Source organism: Phocoena sinus, chromosome 2 (assembly GCF_008692025.1).
Source record: "Phocoena sinus isolate mPhoSin1 chromosome 2, mPhoSin1.pri, whole genome shotgun sequence".
Classification (NCBI taxonomy): domain Eukaryota; kingdom Metazoa; phylum Chordata; class Mammalia; order Artiodactyla; family Phocoenidae; genus Phocoena; species Phocoena sinus.
The window spans coordinates 151,624,638-151,645,077 of NC_045764.1; the positions used below are offsets into that span (position 1 = coordinate 151,624,638).

The 20,440-nt window shown below is 40.7% G+C and overlaps 1 protein-coding gene across 9 annotated transcripts in view; it reads left to right on the forward strand.

Moving 5' to 3' along the window:
- The window catches only part of GPATCH2L (G-patch domain containing 2 like), a 66,860-nt gene that overhangs the window by 25,161 nt on the left and 21,259 nt on the right, over positions 1-20,440 (forward strand). For 5 of the 9 annotated variants that reach the window (XR_004348340.1, XM_032622011.1, XM_032622009.1 and 2 more), the window contains 3 exons: positions 655-722; positions 1,715-1,769; positions 3,691-3,776. Coding sequence is in view for 6 of the 9 variants with exons in the window: in XM_032622011.1 (XP_032477902.1) it covers positions 655-722; positions 1,715-1,769; positions 3,691-3,776 (209 nt within the window). In the remaining 3 variants the exon portion in view is untranslated. Of the gene's footprint in view, positions 1-654; positions 723-1,618; positions 1,659-1,714; positions 1,770-3,257; positions 3,339-3,690; positions 3,777-5,494; positions 5,568-20,440 lie in introns of all 9 variants that reach the window. The other 4 variants (XM_032622012.1, XM_032622014.1, XR_004348339.1 and 1 more) reach the window with 3 other exon arrangements.

A 20,440-nucleotide genomic window follows, 5' to 3' on the forward strand; every position in this document is an offset into this window, starting at 1 on the left:
ATGGGAGAGGCCACAACAGTGAGAGGACGGAGTACTGCAAAAAAAAAAAAAATTGGTTGCTGTTGGATTTTTTTTTAAGTGTTTCTATTTTTTTTTTAATTTTATTTAAAATTTAAAATGCGAGGGCTTTCTCTAGTTGCGGCAAGCGGGGGCCACTCTTCATCGCAGTGCGCGGGGCTCTCTTGTTGTGGAGCACAGGCTCCAGACGCGCAGGCTCAGTAATTGTGGCTCACGGGGCTAGTTGCTCCGCGGCATGTGGGATCTTCCCAGACCAGGGCTCGAACCCGTGTCCCCTGCATTGACAGGCAGACTCTCAACCACTGCGCCACCAGGGAAGCCCCAAATGTTTCTATTTTGATACACTTTAATAACTCTAAGAGGCATTACTCACTATATTAAAATACTATATATAGTTAAAAAAAAGTTTATAATGACTTTTTTTTGATCACTAGAGAAAAATAAGTTTATAATAACATACAGTACTTTAACAGTAGAGTCCCACAAAAAGGCGCTGTTGGATTTTAAGACTGACAATCTGACTTGTGCTTTGGGGTTGCTGGTATAATTATGGGAAAACATGAGCTTGATGACAGATCATACTTACATATTTGTTTCTGTGGTTAGATGACACTGTTATCTTCTTTGCCTTTTCAGGAGTCCAGCATGAGTAATTTGGGCACTGAGAGGATAGGCCATCTCATTAGTGACCCTCGGCAGAAAGAGTAAGTACTTATGTATTTACTGGCTATCTTAGCCTTTTCCTTGAAGGAGGCAGCAGGGGAACGTTTTATGAAAGAACCTAAAAATTCGATTGTAGAGCTGAAAAAGAAGGTTTTAAAGATGGGTACTTTATAACAGTTAAAATGGCTAACACCCTAAACTCACGAGAGTGATTTTTTTTCCTTTCTAGACTCGTTTTTATTTCTTTGCTATTTATGTCTATGGGTGCTGCATTATAAAAGTAGCCTCCAATAAGGATATTATATTTTAAATTCATTTTTCTGTCTCTTAAAAATTTTTTTGTTCAAAATGGCTGATTGCCTCTGTATTCTCCTATATGGTCTTCCCATTTTTAGACCTCTAGACAGAGAGAGATCTTTTTATTCTAACTACTGTGATAAGTGCCACTGGAAAGCCTATGTGTAGCTATAGGAAAATCATTCCACCCTTTCTTGTGACAGCCTTGTCCCCTAACATGATTGGCTCTTTGGTGTCTCCACTACATGTCATGGTCAGTATCCAGTTATACTCCTATACCCATCCAGCCTGGTTGAAGTTTTAATCTATAAAATAGGCAAGATGTGGTTTATGCCTTTGTTGAATTGGGGATCCTGTTCTTATTGCACAGCTGAGAGTGCATGGGTGTCACACCACCATCTTGAGTTTTTTTAAAAGTGTCTAGTCTTCTACATTCCATTAAAAGGCTTTTTACTTTGAAGAGTTATTTTCTGCAAAAAAGTTCATACACATTTAACATCTCTCTCCTTTTCTCCTCCAACTCCATTTTTTTCTCATTTCTTTGTCTTCATTAACCCAACATCTTTTTATCTTCTCTCTAATAATGTTCCTGCCACTTCTTTTATTGTTTTCTTTGCTCTTATTCTCTCCGTCTCTTTAGTTTCTGGTTACCATCAGCTGGGAAAAGAGAACGAAATCAGGTGAGATTGCTTTTCTTTGTCATCTTTATTTTATCATTTGATTTCCTTTTCTTTAGAAAGAATAAAGCGTTGGCTTCTGATTTTCCTCACATTTCTGCTTGTGCACATGAGGTAAGGTTCTTGTTCCTTATGTTATTCTGATTTTCTTGGAGGACTGTTTTCCAAGAATATCTAGTATTCACTGATAAGCACTGTAGCTAATTCCCCTTTTTAGTTTCAACTTGTGACCTTCAGTTTATTACTTATAACACATATTTCATAGGAATGCAGTTGTCATTCTGGTTTCGAATTTTGCAGTAAGAAATCAGAATGCATCAGCATCCTGTGCTGGGAAGTACAACGTTGAATCCTAAACATGTGAAGCAGAGGAAGGTAGAGCTACTTTGGGTAAAGTGGGATCGAGGCCTAGAGCCTCTTACTCTTTTACCCTAGCTACCCCTGAGGGGGCCCTTGGCATGTCTAATCCTTTATAGGGGTCATAATTTTAAAATTACTGACAGTGACTCTCAGTATGTTCCTTTAACGTTTGAGGCTTTTGAGTTTTGCTGGGAGAGAGGTTGCTTTACCTTGATGATTAGTTGTAAAATAGATGAAGATTGATAGGTAAAAATTCTCAGGCTTTCTATCGCTCCATCGTTTTTTTGTTTTGTTTTGTTTTGTTTGCCTGCTTATTAGCTTGTTAAGTTGACATTTTAGACTTGGAACTTTCATCTTGAAGTTACTGTTTCAAAATGAACTAGAACAGTGGTACACCTAACTGGTGTGTATTTATTATATGATTTTAGATGGCTTGTGGATACAGAATTTTTACTTTAAGTTCCAATAATTTACTTTAGAAACGTGATCATTCTATCAAACTTGTTATTTCATAGAAATACAGTAAGGACAAGGGTGAGTAAAGATAATTGATATGAAGAAAAATATTAAATGAGAAGTAGAGCAGGTGGTGGGCAGATAAAAAGAAAGTCATTAAGGTGGGATGTGAGAGATTGCAGTTTGGGGAACACTAAGCTAGGGTATTAATTGTGTTTGCATCAGAGGATCTAAAGGCAAAGAGACCTGTGATGATCACCTAGTCCAGATCTGTTATTTACAAATGAGATGTGTTATTTACAAATGAGCTTTAAGCTATTTGCCCAAAGTCATACAACATTGAGACTGGAACCTCTATGACAGAACAGTTGCTTAGTTTGTATACTTTTTAAGTCCTTTTGAAATTACCATTCAGTGTTCTTCTAGTGTTGATATATATTTACTTCTCAAATTTTGGGGAAGGAGTACTTATTGTGGAAAAAATCCAAAGAAAAGTAGCTAACGTAAAGTGAGGTACTTTTATTACAGTGTCCTAGTTGATCCTTACAGCCCCCTTTTGAGGTGAATAGGTGTTTTACAGATGAGAAACTGAAATTACTTGTTAAACCGCAAGTAATATTTTATGTAGCCCTCACAATAATCCCATAAAATAGGTAAGACAGATAGTGATACATCTATTTTACAGATGAGGATAGTAAAGGTCAAAGAGATTTTGTGGTTTTTTAATATATGGCAACTCAGTTGTAGGCTGGAACTAAACGTTGGGTATTCTAATTCTTAATCTAGTTCTGTTTCCACTACACTGCTGCTGGTATGTGCTAACCAGTTATTCACTGGAAACATCTGCCAGGATAAGGAAATGAAAAGGTAATTTCATGCTAGTATTCTTGGGAACAAGGGCTGATAATCAGTAGGCATGAGTTCCCTTTATGTCAGTTAGAAAGTACTATCTTTTGCCATTTAAGTAATTATTGTGTATCAGAAGTTTTTGAAAAATTGTTGCTTACCAAGGAATAGTCTATTTTTTGAGGCGTGCTAGATCAGTTATGCTACATTCTTGGGTACACTGTTGGATATGCACAGCTTTATTGAATGGTGTCTGTGTATGGCAAGAGAGTTGAACAGTGAAAGGGCAAAAGTAAGCAAGTAGCAGGTAGCCCTTTAGGATCAGGTCTGTTTCATATAAGCCATACTGAAATAATCTCATTTATTCCTGCAGTTTAATCCTCTTTCTCCCCTTTACTCCCTGGATGTTCTTGCTGATGCTTCTCACCGAAGATGTTCACCAGCACGCTGCTCTGCCAGGTAATTGTCTTCGAGTGACTTCTTTTCTAGATGATACTATTTCCTTTTTATAACACTTTGCAAATTAGAGTATGTTAGTGTATACTATCCAATTTGATCTTTTCAACAACCTTTTGAGGTCAGTAGTTGTTTTATAGGTGCAGAAACTGAGGCAGAGTGTTGAAGTTCTTTCCTTTGGTCACATGGCTAGGATGTGATTTAAATCTCAACTTTGACCTAAGTTCTGGCTCCAATTCTGTATTTCTTCTCCTAGAAGCCCCTTCCTCAAAGAACATTATTAATAGTCCTTGCCATGACCTGCAAAACCCTGCATGATCTGACTCCTGCCTTCATGTCCAGCCTCCTTGTCCTCCTCATGGGGAAGAGATCCAGCTGCGCCAGGGAGCTCCATTTTGTTCTTCAAAAATTGCAACCCTTTCCTGCCGCTGAACCTTCACACGTGTTCCCTTTGCCTGGACTGCCATCTTAGAGCTCTTCTCATGATTGGCTCCTTCTCACCTCAGCTCAGGCCACCTCCTCAGGGAGGACCTCTCGGACCGCCCTGTCTAAAGGGGCCACCTGTGCTACTCACCATTCATTATCTCTTTCCTTTAGAGCTTTAGTCACAGTCTGAAATGACTTTGTTTATTGTTTTTTTTTTTCTTCCTACTTTCCCCCTGGTTTCTCATTAGAATATAAGCTTCTAGGTGCTGGGACCTTGTCTTGTTCCCTGATATGTCCCCAGTACCTAACACAGTGTCTGGCACTTACTGGGCATTCAGTATATATTTGTCAGAAAGAATCCTGCACCTGCATAGCAGAATGAAACCAGTGCCTCTGAATATAAATTCTCTTAAGTTGGGTGACATGCAGAGTAAATATGGTTTCAGTGATGGCATGCCCTAGCAGGTTTTTGTGCACAAGGAGCAACTAATAGGCTGAACCGTAGAACTTTTATTACTTCTAGTGGCACAAAGAATTTTTTTCCAAGGTTCTGATGATTTTTTTTTTCTGATTTTCTTCCTAACACATTCTTAAGTGGATATGTTCATAGATTTGGGGTGCAGGCTGCACAAAGAAATTATTCTTTCATGGATACAGTTAGAACTTTTGCTGTGGGCTGTAATAATAAACTCTGCACTATAACCTACTGCCTAGCCTTCTACTGGAAAAGTAGTATTTCAATAGGGAAAGTCATTTGAAAAGAGAGACTATCACACATGGTGTTAACTAAGAACTTGGAGGATTAGGGGATATTAATAAATTGCTGTAAGGCCTTTTCTTTAGTTGCATGCTGTTTAGTCATCATTCATTCATCATTTGCTGACTCCCTACTGTGTGCCAGGCACTTTGTTTAGGTACTGCCCCTAAGGAGCTTATATCCTCGTGGGAAGGTCAGGTGTGGAAATGGAGAACTACAATTTGTAGTGACAAGTGCCTAAAGGTGTGCACCAGAGTGATAGCAGCACAGAGGAGCAGCTCCTCACTCAGGCTCAGGGAGCTTTTCTTAGAGGTGGTGGTGCTCAGGCTGTCTTGGAAGACGAGATTTCAATCCATACAAAAGCAGTCCTCCAGCTATTTGTCTTTTTTTTTTAACATCTTTATTGGAGTATAATTGCTTTACAATGTTGTGTTAGTTTCTGCTGTATAACACAGTGAATCAGCTATACGTATTCATATATCCCCATATCTCCTCCCTCTTGCCTCTCCCTCCCACCCTCCCTATCCCACCCCTCCAGATGGTCACAAAGCACCGAGCTGATCTCCCTGTGCTATGCGGCTGCTTCCCACTAGCTAGCTATTTTACATTTGGTAATGTATATAAGTCCATGCCACTCTCTCACTTCATCCCAGCTTACCCTTCCCCCTCCCTGTGTCCTCATGTCCATTCTCTACATCTGCATCTTTATTCCTGTCCTGCCCCTAGGTTCTTCAGAACCTTTTTTTTTTTTTTTAGATTCCATATATATGTGTTAGCATACGGTATTTGTTTTTCTCTTTCTGACTTAGAGTCTGCAGACTCTAGGTCCATCCACCTCACTACAAATAACTCAATTTCGTTTCTTTTTATGGCTGAGTAATATTCCATTGTATATATGTACCACATCTTCTTTATCCACTCATCTGTCGACGGACACTTAGGTTGCTTCCATGTCCTGGCTATTGTAGATAGTGCTGCAGTGAACATTGTGTTACAAGCCTCTTTTTGTTTTTGTTTTGTTTGTTTTTTTAATAAATTTTATTTTTATTTTTGGCTGCATTGGCCCTTCGTTGCTGCACACAGGCTTTCTCTAGTTGGGCTCAGTAGTTGTGGCTTGCGGGCTTAGTTGCTCCACGGCACATGGGATCTTCCAGGACCAAGGCTCAAACCTGTGTCCTCTGCATTAGCAGGTGGATTTTTAACCACTGCGCCACCAGGGAAGCCCCATCTTTTTTTTTTTTTTTTTTTTTTGCAGTACGCGGGCCTCTCACTGTTGTGGCCTCTCCCGTTGCGGAGCACAGGCTCCGGACACGCAGGCTCAGTGGCCATGGCTCACGGGCCCAGCTGCTCCGCGGCATGTGGGATCTTCCCGGACCGGGGCACGAACCCGTGTCCCCTGCATTGGCAGGCGGACTCTCAACCACTGCGCCACCAGGGAAGCCCAGCCCCATCTTTTTGAATTACGGTTTTCTCAGCGTATATGCCCAGTAGTGGGATTGCTGGGTCATACGGTAGTTCTGTTTTTTGTTTTTTAAGGAACCTCCATACTGTTCTCCATCGTGGCTGTATCAATTTACATTCCCGCCAACACAGCTGTTTGTCTTAATACCAAATAAAATCATGGCTGTGTGTGGTCTTTGGAAGGACTGTGTAAGTAACACCATGTCATGTCAGATGCTGAAAGTGTATTATTTGCCTTTCTCCCTTTACCTTTGCTGCCTAGAACTGTGCTGTGCTGAGATTGGTATCCATGCTTTTGTCAGGTTTCCTGTTGCCTTTAAGGCCTTATCCTGGTTGGAGTGGGTGTGAGCTTCTTGTTTCTTTGTGTATCTCATTACCCACATCATTATCTTTGTTCTTGTACCAGCAGTGCTGGTGGCTGGACTTGGAAACATAAGGAAGCCTAGGCTGTGTTTCTGGTGCACTCAGCTCTAGGGAAATATTGCTTATTGCTTCAGACCATTGCTGAAAGCAAGATGAGAGAATGTGGGCAATTATAGCTCATACTTGTCCTGCCTGACATCATTCCTGGGCCAGTGGATACAAAGTAGGTTGCAAACATGAAGGTTCTTTGGGGTAGAGGGAAGAAATTAAAAAAATTTTTAAATGTATTTTAAATAAATACAGTTACTTATTATCATCCTTAAAATTTTTTTTTTGCTTTCAGTTGTACATATATTAGTCTAGCAGCACATATTTTTGTTTTATGTGTGTGTGTTACATATATAAGGAGGGTTTGTTCAGATTTTTTCCTGGTGAGGGTGCACAATCAATAGTTTGGCAACCCCTGATCTGTGGGAAATGGTCAGCACAAGTGACCTATGCAGGTTTTAGGAAACGTGGATGATGGTCTCACTTAGCCCTCGGGGCTCCCTGTTTTCCCTAATAGCAGGGTCCCTGCCCGCTAAGTAGTCAGCAGAGAAGGAGCAGTCTAGCTCCAGTGTGGCTGACTGATGAGATCGGATTCACAAGTGGATGGTGGGCTTTGTAAAGAGTGGACTGTTTAACAAAGCCTGGCACCTAGGAAGGAATGTTAAAGAGTGCTGGTGGTAGGGAAGAGGCAGGTGAATGACCGTATGAAAAACTGTTTCGAATGGAAATTTTATCTTTTTCTTGTTCTATTTTATTTGTAGTAGGAAAAGATTTCTTTCAAAGCATCTGGGCAGCATTGGGAATTTCATACCCATTATTAGAACGATTTGTGTGTGTGTATGTGTGTGTGTATGTGTGTGTGTGTATGTGTGTGTGTGTGTGTGTGTGTGTGTGTGGTGACTATGTTATCATTAGGGGTATAATTTTATTTTGCGAAGAGAGAAGTGTTTCCTGTTTTATCACAGCTTTCCCCGAGGAGGGCTGGTGTATTAATTTGCTGTATTGCCTCCTGGCTGTTCCCAGGCTGTTTTTCCTCTTCATCATGGAATTTTTAATGGCCCTACTGCCTCTTGGGAAGCATGTGAGGAAGAGTTCCTTGGGGAGTGCTTCCCTTTTTTCACATGCCTATAATTACTCTCCTGTAAGAGCACAAAGAGTTTGATAATCATGCCGGAACGGTGAAGATTTCCTCCTTTCGGGTTACTGAGCTGAGGCTGCCTGCTGCCTGGACATGGCCAGTTCCACTCCCCCAAACCCTCAGCTGCGTGAGAGGGAGTGCTCAACAACCTCCTTCCTCACTGCTGGAGCCTTAACACAGCTCTGGTTCTCTGAGTGAGGCCTGGGGACCGCTGGGGGGCGATGAGTGACCTCAAGGTACTCTCTTGTTTAGAATTTCATTGCTATAAACAAAGAAATAACAGGACCTTGATTTTAAGAGAACGTTTGATTGATGTGTCATTTTAATACAGCCCACATGGCAAGTGCAATGAGAGCGAGTCTTTGTACCACCTAATCGATTTGTGGGGCTAAGCGGTTTTCAGAAGTGCCACTCTAGAAATAAGTAAGTTTGGTGGTTTTCATCCCTGGCTGTATTTTTGAATCACCTGAGAAGCTTTAAAAAATATATCCATGCTGGGCCACCAGGTCCCAAGATTCTGATTTAATCGGCCTGGGATGAGGCCCAGGCATTAGCAGTATTTTGAAGCTCCCAGGTCTCTCTAATATACAGCCAGCGTTGGGAACTATCACCCTAAATGCATATGGTTTTATGACTGGTGCTTTGTTAATTTGCTTAGCAGGAAATCCCATTTCATAATTGGTATGAGCTCTGTGCTTTGCTGTTCAGAGCACAGTTCTGTATGGGAGGTAGAACCCTGGGCTTCGCGTAGCTTTGGAGAAGTGCTGCAGGTGAGGAAGAGAGTGCTAGGGTCTAGCGCAGTGCCCAGCACATAGTGACTGCAAATGGGCAGAGTTGGTGGGTGGGTGTGTGGGTAGTGGGCAGGGTACCCAGATGAAATTCGTAAAGCAGCTGTTGTGGTTTGGTTGTTTTGGTTGCTGGTATTGGGCTGTGGCTATTAAAGTAGTAAGCCTTGGTTCCGGTATTAAGGATTGCTGCTGCTCCAGCAGCAGATGGTGTGATTGGTGTTCTGGTAGAGGCGGTGGTATTGCTGTCAAGGACACAGTCATGGAATGGTAATAAGGAACTAGTGCTGTAGGCAGCTTTTCCCAAAATGAGAGATTTATTGATTGTGAAGGATAGCTTTTTTTTTCTTTTTTAACCATTATTGTCTTAGAAAAGCATAACTGGAACTTATCAGTTGCTACATCTCTTTGTGTGATACACAAGTCACCAGTTGTAGTTTTTGAGTATCTTGCGGCAGTTTTGAGTTTTCTCCGACTCTCCTGACCTTTCCTCTGTTTTGGGGGGTGACTTGGTAATGTATCACCATTTCCATTTATTCCTTCTTAATCTCATGTTAGTGTTAGGCAGACTCAGGTAAGAATCTTGGCTTTACCTGGGTGCAAGACTTAACCTCCCCATACCTCAATTTCCTCACCTTGAAAATGAAAATATTAATATTTTGGGGGCTAGTGGGGCTCAAAATGAAATAATACATTTGAATATTTAGCATACTGGTAGCTAAAATTATTATTTTTGTTATATAGTTACCACCCTACACTGTTCTTAGGATAATTGCAGTTTTACAAACCTTGAGTTGGCTTCCAGAGTTGTTTGCTAATGAGAAGTAGTACAGCTTCCTGAGGTGCTTAAAATGACCTCAGGTGGACTATAAGAGGAGTCATTTGGACAGTGCTGGGTGAAAAAGAGAGACCTTCCTGCCCGTTAGAGAGTTGAAATGTGATAGGCTGCACTCATTGTAATTCATTTTATCTGTTCACAAACGTTATGATCTGCATATCAGAGTTGTGTGCCCAGCTGGCTGTGCCACTTGACAAGGAGTTTCAAAGAGCAAAAAGAAGACTCAATTCATACTGTTTATTTCGACCTTTGGAGCCATAGTAAACAGCCTCAGGTTTTACCGCAGGGCTTGGGGGAAAGAACCTTTTATTAGTCCTCTATCTGTTGGGATGCTGTGATGCACAGCAGCTCTTGCTCACCTCTTTAGAGCCTTGGTTTTGGTCATGTGTTAGAAAATGTTTCTGCTCTAATGTTGTCCATAAGGCTGCCCAATCCTACTGGAATTCCCATTATATAGTACACAGTTCTGGAATCTTTTGTCCACTGTTGGACAGTCTTGTTTATAGCAGCTCTCAGCCAGCTGGCATCTTACTGCCAGAGTGGAATGATGAAAGCATTTTCTCTCTCTCTGTTTTGCTACTGTAATATACCCATCCTTCCAACTGATGTGAAACTATTCTGCTCCTGTGGGTGACATGAAACAGCTTCATGATATGCTAACCTTGGCCCAGCCGAGGGAAGTAGATTACGGAGAATTTTCAGGTGCTAGTGAGCAGTTTGTCATAGACTGCTGAGGGTTAGTTAGGTTTGAGTGAAAACACTAGTGGGATTGCTAGGATCTCTTCCTATTAGATAAAGCTCCTTTGTGTCCTCTAATTGTGAGGTTGTTTTCTCTCTCTGGCTGCTTCTAGTGTCAGAAGGCCTGGATCCTCTCATATGTGCAAGTCTGTGAAAATACATTTCCCCTACTGGGTGTTTAATAAATGTCAGTTAACCCTGAAGGTAAAAATCACATGTGAGGAAGGGATTTCTACATCCTTAGATTTAATCCTCTTTTACCACAATTTACCTTCACACTTCCCTTTTTCCTTGATTACAGCTCAGTGTCTTCTATCTGTTAGTTCTTTATGCATCGGCCTCCCTCACTATGTTGAGAGCTCCTGGTGGACAGGCCCTTGGCTCAGTCATCTTGTATATAACCTCTCCACATCCAGCATAGTGTAGGCTTCCATAAATTTTTGTTAAAAATAATTGAGGTGGGGCTTCCCTGGTGGCGCAGTGGTTGGGAGTCCGCCTGCTGATGCAGGGGGCACGGGTTCGTGCCCAGTCCGGGAAGATCCCACATGCCGCAGAGCGGCTGGGCCCATAAGCCATGGCTGCTGAGCCTGCGCGTCCGGAACCTGTGCTCCGCAACGGGAGAGGCCACAACAGTGAGAGGCCCGCGTACCAAAAAAAAAAAAAAAAAAAAAAAAAATTGAGGTGAATAGATTAGTAATTAAGGAGAATAATTGGAATATATGATGTATATGACCTATGGTCCTTAGAAATATCAATAATTTTTTCCTGATGTTACTTATTTGTGTGTGCTTAAGGAAAAGTACAGCAAATGAATACCTTTTCCCAATAAATTTTATTTTTATTTCATACCAAAAACTTAACTTTTCAATAAGTTTTTAAAATGAGTGATTTTTGAAGGTGAACCATTCTTTAAATTCGCTTGCCATCGGCAGATAAAGATTGTTTTCTTTCCTTAGGAGTGACTCTAAACATCTTTGTTCTAAATCTAAAGCAGTCACTTCAGTTATTTTTTTTGCCAACATTGGTTCTATTAAACATGCATGTATTTCTCAAAGTAAGTTTTTTTTTGTTTTTGTTTTTCGCTAAAAGTACATTCCTGCCCCAGGGACATTGTGATCTGCCTAGTTTCCTAAGTAACACTGCAGTTTTAACAACTCACCTGATCTTTTCAGTTACCTGCAGTAAAAAATGAAATAGGTTTGTTTTGTTTATGTGTGGATATACAGAATACTCTTTCAATTAATTGTTAATCTTCAGCATTCACCTTCACATTTATGAAGTGAATTTAGTGATTTTTCCTGAAGTAAGGATTTTTGAAGAGTGTATTTATTAATTTTAATGTTCATTCCACCTCCACCTCCCTAAGTTCTTTTCGGGAAATGCTGCTGACTGTGATGCTTTTAGGGGAAGTACTGACCTGGCATTCATGCTGTGAAAGAAGTAGTGCCCAAAGAGTACTGAGGCCCAGATCAGATGAAACAGAAAAAGAGTGAGCTTCGCTGTCTGTCTTTTCTCTGGGTTCATTGCTTGCATACTGGGAAACAATACTTTTATCTACACTTATATTCATTTAGTCATTCTGTTATTCTTTAAGTTAAATATTTAGATTTGTTTTATGGACTAGCTTGGCTTTGGGAATTTGGTCTGTTTTTTTTAGCTCAGGAATTTTCACAGTAGGTAGAAACTTACGAGAATTACCTGAGGAAGAATTTCAAAATAAACATTACAGATTCTTCTCCCATCCCAGCATGGTGGGAGATGTGTATTTTGTGAAAGTTCCTTACATGATTCTGATAACCATATGCCACTTCAATTGAGAAGGAAGTTTTAACTTGGTAGAGATTTTAGCTTAACTAATAGTTAGCCTTTTTTGCCCCTGCATAATTGAAAGGTCCTGTCCCTCCTCACACAGTACATGGTTCAACACAAAAGCAACTGTGTACTGCTCTTAAAAAGAGTTTTTAAAAATCTAGTTAAATCTTCTGCCGTTCAGCCTATAAGGATGGGTGTTTGTGTGTTGGTGAGAAGGGGAAGCTCACACTCTTCTCCTGTCCTTTGTGATGATGTCTCGCCTGTGTGTTGTCCCTTTTCAGTTTCTGTCTTGTGAGACAGTGACACAGAGTAAAAGAACACAATTTTCTTTTTGTTCTTCAGAATACAGAAAAGTAGTTTAATAACGAAAATAATGTAGTAGTTTATAATAACCAAAATATAAAAGGTCTACAAAAAAGTAACATGTTACATTTGTGCCCCGGTCCGGGAAAATCCCACACGCCTCGGAGCGGCTGGGCCCGTGAGCCATGGCGGCTGAGCCTGCGCTTCTGGAGCCTGTGCTCCGCAACGGGAGAGGCCACAACAGTGAGAGGCCCACGTATCGCAAAAAACCAAAACAAACAAACAAACAAAAAGACCAGTTTATTTTGGGCTTCCCTGGTGGCGCAGTGGTTGAGAGTCTGCCTGCCGATGCAGGGGACACGGGTTCGTGCCCGGGTCCGGGAAGACCCCACATGCTGCGGAGCGGCTGGGCCCGTGAGCCATGGCCGCTGAGCCTGCGCGTCCGGAGCCTGTGCTCCGCAACGGGAGAGGCCACAGGAGTGAGAGGCCCGCGTACCGTGAAAAAAAAAAAAAAAAAAAGTAACATGATACAAAAATAAAACAACACGAATTAAAGAAATAACACATTAAGCAGAAAGGGAGCCAAGTGGTTAAATACTTCTAAGTGAAAATGGGGGTGGGGATAGTTCAATCTATTTTTCTTTCCCTTCCTTAATGCTTTATGTCTACAATTTATAGATACGGAATTTTGGGGGATAAACAGAAAATTGGAACTGCCTCTTGAATAGGAAGCTGAGCTGCAGCAGTTGCCTGCCGCCACGCACAGGTCCCCAAAGAACACAGGGGGCCCCCTTCCAGCCCACACAGAGTGCTCTCCACTCCTGTGCAGGCCTCTCCTAACGTTCTTAATGTGCTGCACAGCACGGCAGGTTCATCCCCTGTCTCCTTTAACCCTCCTGCTCCGAGCACCCAGCTTCCTCTTGACTTTCCCCTGGCTCGTTCTGAGTTCTCGTCCTTCTTTGTCCTCTAAGGCAGCGGTTCCCAACCTTTTTGGCACCAGTTTCATGGAAGACAGTGTTTCCACAGACAGGGTGGGGGGATGGGGGATGGTGCAGGCAGTAATGTGAGCGATGGGGAGCGGCAGATGAAGCTTCACTCGCTTGCCCGCCACTCACCTCCTGCTGTGCGGCCAGGTTCCTAACAGGCTGCGGACTGGTAGCTGTCCGTGGCCCAGGGGTTGGGGACCCCTGCTCTAAGGTTTTTCCCAAGTAGGGAAAATTAGATTTCCCCAAGCTGTAAACTCTACCATTACTAGGGTTCACTTGGACCTGTCCTACTGTAACAGTTTGGCTGTGTCTCATCCTCCCTCCCCATATCTTTACTAGGAAGGCACACAGAGAAGATATACCTTCTGTACTCAGCCCTAAGTTGTGAAGTTATTCTACTTCTTTTGAAATAGCTCTCCAACCTGGAAATGATCTTAAGAGAAATGTTTTAAGAGGGAAGGAGCACTAAGCTGAATTTTAGGAATGAGCATGACTTCTCTTTATCTCTGCCTCAGTTTCTCTCTTATGCAGATTCTGTAACTAGGAAAGCTGTGCAGCTGGAAATGGGACTAGGCTACAAGCGCATTAGGGAAGAGACTGTCTGTTTTGTTCACCACCGAACCCACCCAGTGCTCAGTAAAAACTCAGTGAACAATGAAAGAAGCAAAAAAAAAAAACCCTCCTGAGTAGAAAGGCAATAGTCCACACAGAAATATATATTTTTACAACAAAATAAGGTTATTGACTTAATAAACTGTGTTACCTGGTTTCAGAAAGCCTTCAGTTCTTTCCTAAGTTATAACCAGAGGAATTTACAAAATTTGAAGGTGTAACAATTAGGAGTGGGAATGGGGTGGTAGAAGTAGATCGTTTACTGTGGAGAAGTTACAGGCTGAAGGCTTAGCAGTCGGGGTGGGGGGTCGTTTAACGTAGGGACGATTAACCCTGAAGCCCTTAACATCACCGAGCAGGGACCAGTGGGGATCCAAGAAGCAAGGCCTAGAGGGGCTGGTAGTGCAAGGGCCACGTAAGCCTTTGAGTCCACAGCAGCTTCTAAGGACATTGCAGAATATAGTGCAGTGAATAGCTATGCGCAGAATAGTAGGTAAGTAATACTTATTTTCATTTTACTAAAATAGATAAGCATTTAAAAACTACCATATTTCCATTTAAAGCGGTTAAAAATGTAAACATTTTGGTACATAAATGGCTCCATCTTTTTACTCCAAAATGTGTCATTCCTGGAAAATGTGAGATAAATGTTACTTACTAGGTCCATAAAGGAGTGATAATATGTGCCTTCAGCCATCTTACTGACATACATCAAACATGCAGAGCTGTGAAATGATGGATGGTGTGTAAATAAAAGGCAGTATTTATTTCATTTAGCTCAAGTTGATACTTTGAGAATTACTATCTTAAAACCCTTTTGAGTGCTTTTCTTCTGCTTGTTATTTTGCATCTGTCAAAACTTAGCATTTTATAAACACTGATTGACCTTGAAGAGCAATATTTTTTATATATAAATTTATTTATTTTATTTTATTTATTTTTGGCTGCGTTAGGTCTTCGTTGCTGCGCGGGCTTTTCTCTGGTTGCGGCGAGCCAGGGCTACTCTTTGTTGCGGTGCGCAGGCTTCTCATTGCGGTGGCTTCTCTTGTTGTGGAGCACAGGCTCTAGGCACGCGGGCTTCAGTAGTTGTGGCATGTGGGCTCAGTAGTTGTGGTTCGCGGGCTCTAGAACACAGGCTTAGTAGTTGTGGTGCACAGGCTTAGCTGCTCCGCAGCATGTGGGATCTTCCCAGACCCGGGCTCAAACCCGTGTCCCCTGCATTGGCAGGCAGACTCTCAACCACTGCAGCACCAGGGAAGCCCAAAGAGCAATATTTTTTAATTAAACTTTTTATTGAAGGATAATACACATACAGAGAAGTGTACAAAGAAATATACACCTGATGAATTTTCATGAAGCCATATCCAAGTAACCCAGCGTCTAGATCCAGAAACAGAACATTAGCAGAAAGAATCCCAAAAGTTCCCTGTGCCTTTTCTAGTCACTGTCCCTCTTCCCCCACTACCCACAGCTCAAGGGTAACCACTGTCTTGTCTAATAACATAGTTTAGTTTGAAGAAATGGTGTTAACATTTAATCTGAAAAGTTTTGGAGAGTCCTTTAGTGAGCTTAAGGTAAAGAAGAAAGGAGCATGGCTGTAAACTGTTACCCTTTGTTTGACTTGTTTCTTTTTCTGAAGGTCTTTAGGAGAAGCATGATTGAATTAGAGCAAAGAGCTTGGATAGTTTATACTCAAGTACCTTGTTTGTGGAAAAGATGGAAGTTCTATTCTGTACATTTTTCTGTTTTGAGGAGAAACAAAATTTGTAGTGTCACTTTCTTTTCTGCCTGTGTCTTTGGCTTCAAAGGGAATTATCACCTCTGCATTTAGACCTGTCTACCTTTGATGTTCTGTCCTCCATGTTTCTAATTATTAAATCAGCATGCTGATTTAGACTTATTCCCAGGACTCTGTAAGATATGAAAAATGGATTTTTTCCCTATTTTACATGTTTATACTTACATTTCACTTTGGGGTTTCAGAATTAACTATTCATGGAGTACCTAACTTACAGTTAACTCTTTTGCTGTATAGATGTAAATGATCAATATAAGGTGATTTGGTGGAATTTTCCAAACCACAGGCTTTATATTGTAAATATCTACCTGTTGTAGTGTTCTTTGCATTCTAAAAGTTTTCTTATGATTTCAGTCAAATTCTTTTATTTTCTTATTTATAAATTGAATTGACTCCTAAGCTTTTGCTCTTTAAAGAGTGTGTGTGTGTGTGTGTGTGTGTGTGTGTGTGTGTGTGTGTGTGTGAGAGAGAGATAACCCATGTGCGTGCACAGGCCCATATGCTTTTTTAAATTTTATTTTATTTATTTATTTATTTATGGCTGCGTTGGGTTTTCGTTGCTGTGCTCAGGCTTTTGTCTGGTTGCGGCGAGTGGGGGCTACCCTTCGTTGTGGTGCATGGACTTCTCATTGGTGGTGGCCTGTCTTGTTGTGGAGCATGGGCTCTAGGCGCGCAGGCTTCAGTAGCTGTGGGGCACGTGGGCTTAGTTGCTCCGCGGCATGTGGGATCTTGCAGGACCAGGGCTCGAAGCCATGTCGCCTGCATTGGCAGGCGGATTCCTAACCACTGCACCACCAGGGAAGCCCTCCATATGCTTTTAAACTGTGGAAGTTGCCAGATTGGGGACCTCTGAATAGGAAAATTTGCCCATTCAACAGTAGTCTTGTTGCCTTGCTAACTAGGTTCTTTTAGATTTGACTGAGGCTTCAGTTTTAAGACTATTAAGCCATGAGATTGAATCCCCAACTAGGACTACTAATTAGGAGTTCATCTGATATAATTTTATTAGAGTCCTTTTAATATGTTTTGTACTCTGGCCATGTTTTAAAAATTGTGGTAAAATATCATAACATAAAGTTTACCATTTTAGGGAATTCCCTGGCAGTCCAGTGGTTAGGACTTGACACTTTCACTGCTGTGGGCCCGGGTTCAATCCTGGTGGGCAGCTAAGATCCTGTAAGCTGTGCGACATGGCCAAAAAAAAAAAAAAATTTACCATTTTAACCACCTATAAGTGTACAGTTGAGTATTTTGTTTTTAGAACTTTTAGTCATTCGTATCAGTTTTATTCAACAGATATTTAGTGGGGATCAGCTATATGCCTTGTGCGGAAGTTGGTAGGTCACAGGAAAATTATGAAAGAAATGTAAATATAGTCCCTGTTCTCAAGGAGATTAGCCTCATTAGGGAAAAAAGATATGTATACACCAGTTAAATAATGATTCATGGTAGATAAGGCCTAAGATGTTCAAGGAAAGCTTTGTATAAACGTGAGGCTCAGCTTGGTCCTTAGTCAGGGGTAGGATCTCTCTAGGTTGAGAGGAAGGAGGAAGTAGGGAACTAAAATAGCATACCAGCGTCCTAGCTATGGCAATCAGAGAAGAAAAAGGAATGAAAGAAATCCAAATTGGAAAAGAAGTAAAACCGTCACTGTTTGCAGATGACATGATATTATACATAGAAAATTCTAAAGATGCTACCAGAAAACTACTAGAGCTCATCAGTGAATTCTGTAAAGTTGCAGGATACAAAATTAATACACAGAAATTTCTTTGATTTCTATACACTAACAACAAAAGATCAGAAAGAGAAATTAAGGAAACAATCCCTTTTACCATTGCATCAAAAAGAATATAATACCAGGAGTAAACCTACCTAAAGAGGCAGAAGACCTGTATTCCGAAAACTATAAGACACTGATGAAAGAAATCGAAGATGAGACAAACAGATGGAAAAATATATTCTTGGATTGGAAGAATCAGTATTGTCAAAATGACTGTACTACCCAAGGCAATCTGCAGATTCAGTGCAATCCCCATCAAATTACCAATGGCATTTTTCACAGAACTAGAACAAAAAATATTAAAATTTGTATGGAGACACAAAAGACCCCGAATAGCCAAAGCAATCTTGAGAAAGAAAAACAGAGGTGGAGGAATCAGGCTCCCTGACTTCAGACTATGCTACAAAGCTACAGTCATCAAAACAGTATTGGTACTGGCACAAAAACAGAAATACAGATCAATGGAACAGGATAGAAAGTCCAGAGATAAATCCATGCATCTGTGGTCAGTTAATCTACGACAAAAGGAGGCAAGAATATACAATGGAGAAAAGACAGTCTCTTCCATAAGTGGTGCTGAGAACACTGGACAGCTACTTGTAAAAGAATGAAATTAGAACATTCTCTAACACCATACACAAAAATAAACTCAAAGTGGATTAAAGACCTAAATATAAGACCAGATACTATAAAATTCTTAGAGGAAAACATAGGTAGAACACTCTTTGACATAAATCACAGCAGTATCTTTTTGGATCCACCTCCTAGAGTAATGAAAATAAAAACAAAAATAAACAAATAGGACCTGATTAAACTTAAAAGCTTTTGCACAGCAAAGGAAACCATAAACAAAACAAAAAGACAACCCACAGAATGGGAGAAAATATTTGCAAACGAATCAACTGACAAGGGATCAATCTCCAAAATATACAAACAGCTCATGCAGCTCAATGGCAAAAAAAATAAGCAACCCAGTCAAAAAGTGGGCAGAAGCTCTAAAAAGACATTTCTCCAAAGAAGACATACAGATGGCCACAGTGCACATGAAAAGATGCTCAACATCACTAATCATTAGAGAAATGCAAATCAAAACTACAGTGAGGTACCACCTCACGCCAGTCAGAATGGCCATCATTAAAAAGTCTACAAATAAGAAATGCTGGAGAGGGTGTGGAGAAAAGGGAACCCTCCTACATTGTTGGTGGGAATGTAAGTTAGTGCATCCACTGTAGAAAACAGTGTGGAGTTCCTCAGAAAACTAAAAATAGAATTATCATATGATCGAGCAGTCCACTCCTGAGCATATATCCAGAGAAAATGAGTCTGTCATACAGAGTGAAGCAAGTCAGAAAGAGAAAAACAAATACCATATGCTAACACATATATATGGAATCTAGGAAAAAAAAAAAGGTTTCTGAAGAACCTAGGGGTAGGACAAGAATAAAGACACAGACATAGAGAATGGACTTGAGGACACGGGGAGGGGGAAGGGTAAGTTGGGACAAAGTGAGAGTGGCATGGACATATATACACTACCAAGTGTAAAGTGGATAGCTGGTGGGAAGCATCCACATAGCACAGGGAGATCAGCTCAGTGCTTTGTGACCACCTAGAGGGTGGGATAGGGAGGGTGGGAGGGAGACACAAGAGGGGGGAGATATGGGGATATATGTATATATATAGCTGATTCACTTTGTTATAAAGCAGAAACTAACACACCATTGTGGAGCAATTATACTCCAATAAAGATGTTAAAAAAAAAGATACATGCACCCCAATGTTCATTGCAGCACTATTTACAATAGCCAAGGTATAGAAGCAACCTAAATGTCCATTGACAGAAGAATGGATAAAGAAGATGTGGTACGTATATACAGTGGAATATTACTCAGCCATAAAAAGGAATGAAATAATGCCATTTACAGCAACATGGATGGACCTAGAGATTATCGTACTAAGTGAAGTAAGTCAGACAAAGACAAATACCATACGATATCACTTTTGTGTGGAATCTAAAAAGCTATACAAATGAACTTACTTACGAAACAGAAACACGTAGAAAGCAAATTTATGGTTACTGAATGGGAAAGGTTGTGGGAGGGATAAATTAGGAGTTTGGAATTAACATATATACACTGTTATATATAAAATAGATAATCAACAGGGACCTACTGTATAGCACAGGGAACTCTACTCAGTATTCTGTAATAACCTGTATAGGAAAAGAATCTGAAAAAGAATGGATATATGTATATGTTTAACTGAATCACTTTGCTGTACACCTGAAACTAACACAATATTGTAAATCACTATACTCCAATATAAAAATAAAAATTAAAAAAAAATAGCTTACCAGCTATTTCATTGTTAAGTCCATTGCCTTTCAGAGAATCTTTTGCTTTTCTAGCTTTGAAGCTCTCACTCTTTTTTTTTCTTCTGGCCGTGACGCGTGGCATGTGAGATCTTAGTTCCCTGACCAGGGATCAAACGCACACCCCCTGCAGTGGAAGCGCAGAGTCTTAACCACTGGACCGCCAGGGAAGTCCCCCCCCTTTTTTTTTAAATAAGCTGAATATTCAGTTGAAGGAACATACTTTTGCCACATAATGTTTTTAAAAATCACAGAAACTAAACTTACTTATTATGTAATATAGACACTATTAAAAATCCAGATTTATAGTGATAGAAGGGTTAAACTTCCTATTAAAATTCTATGCAAATATCTGTGTTCATGTAATGTTAAACTTTTCAATATATTACCAGTTGGGAATAGGTATTTCATTAGTGAGTTTAGAACAATTTCGGTTATAGTTTTTATG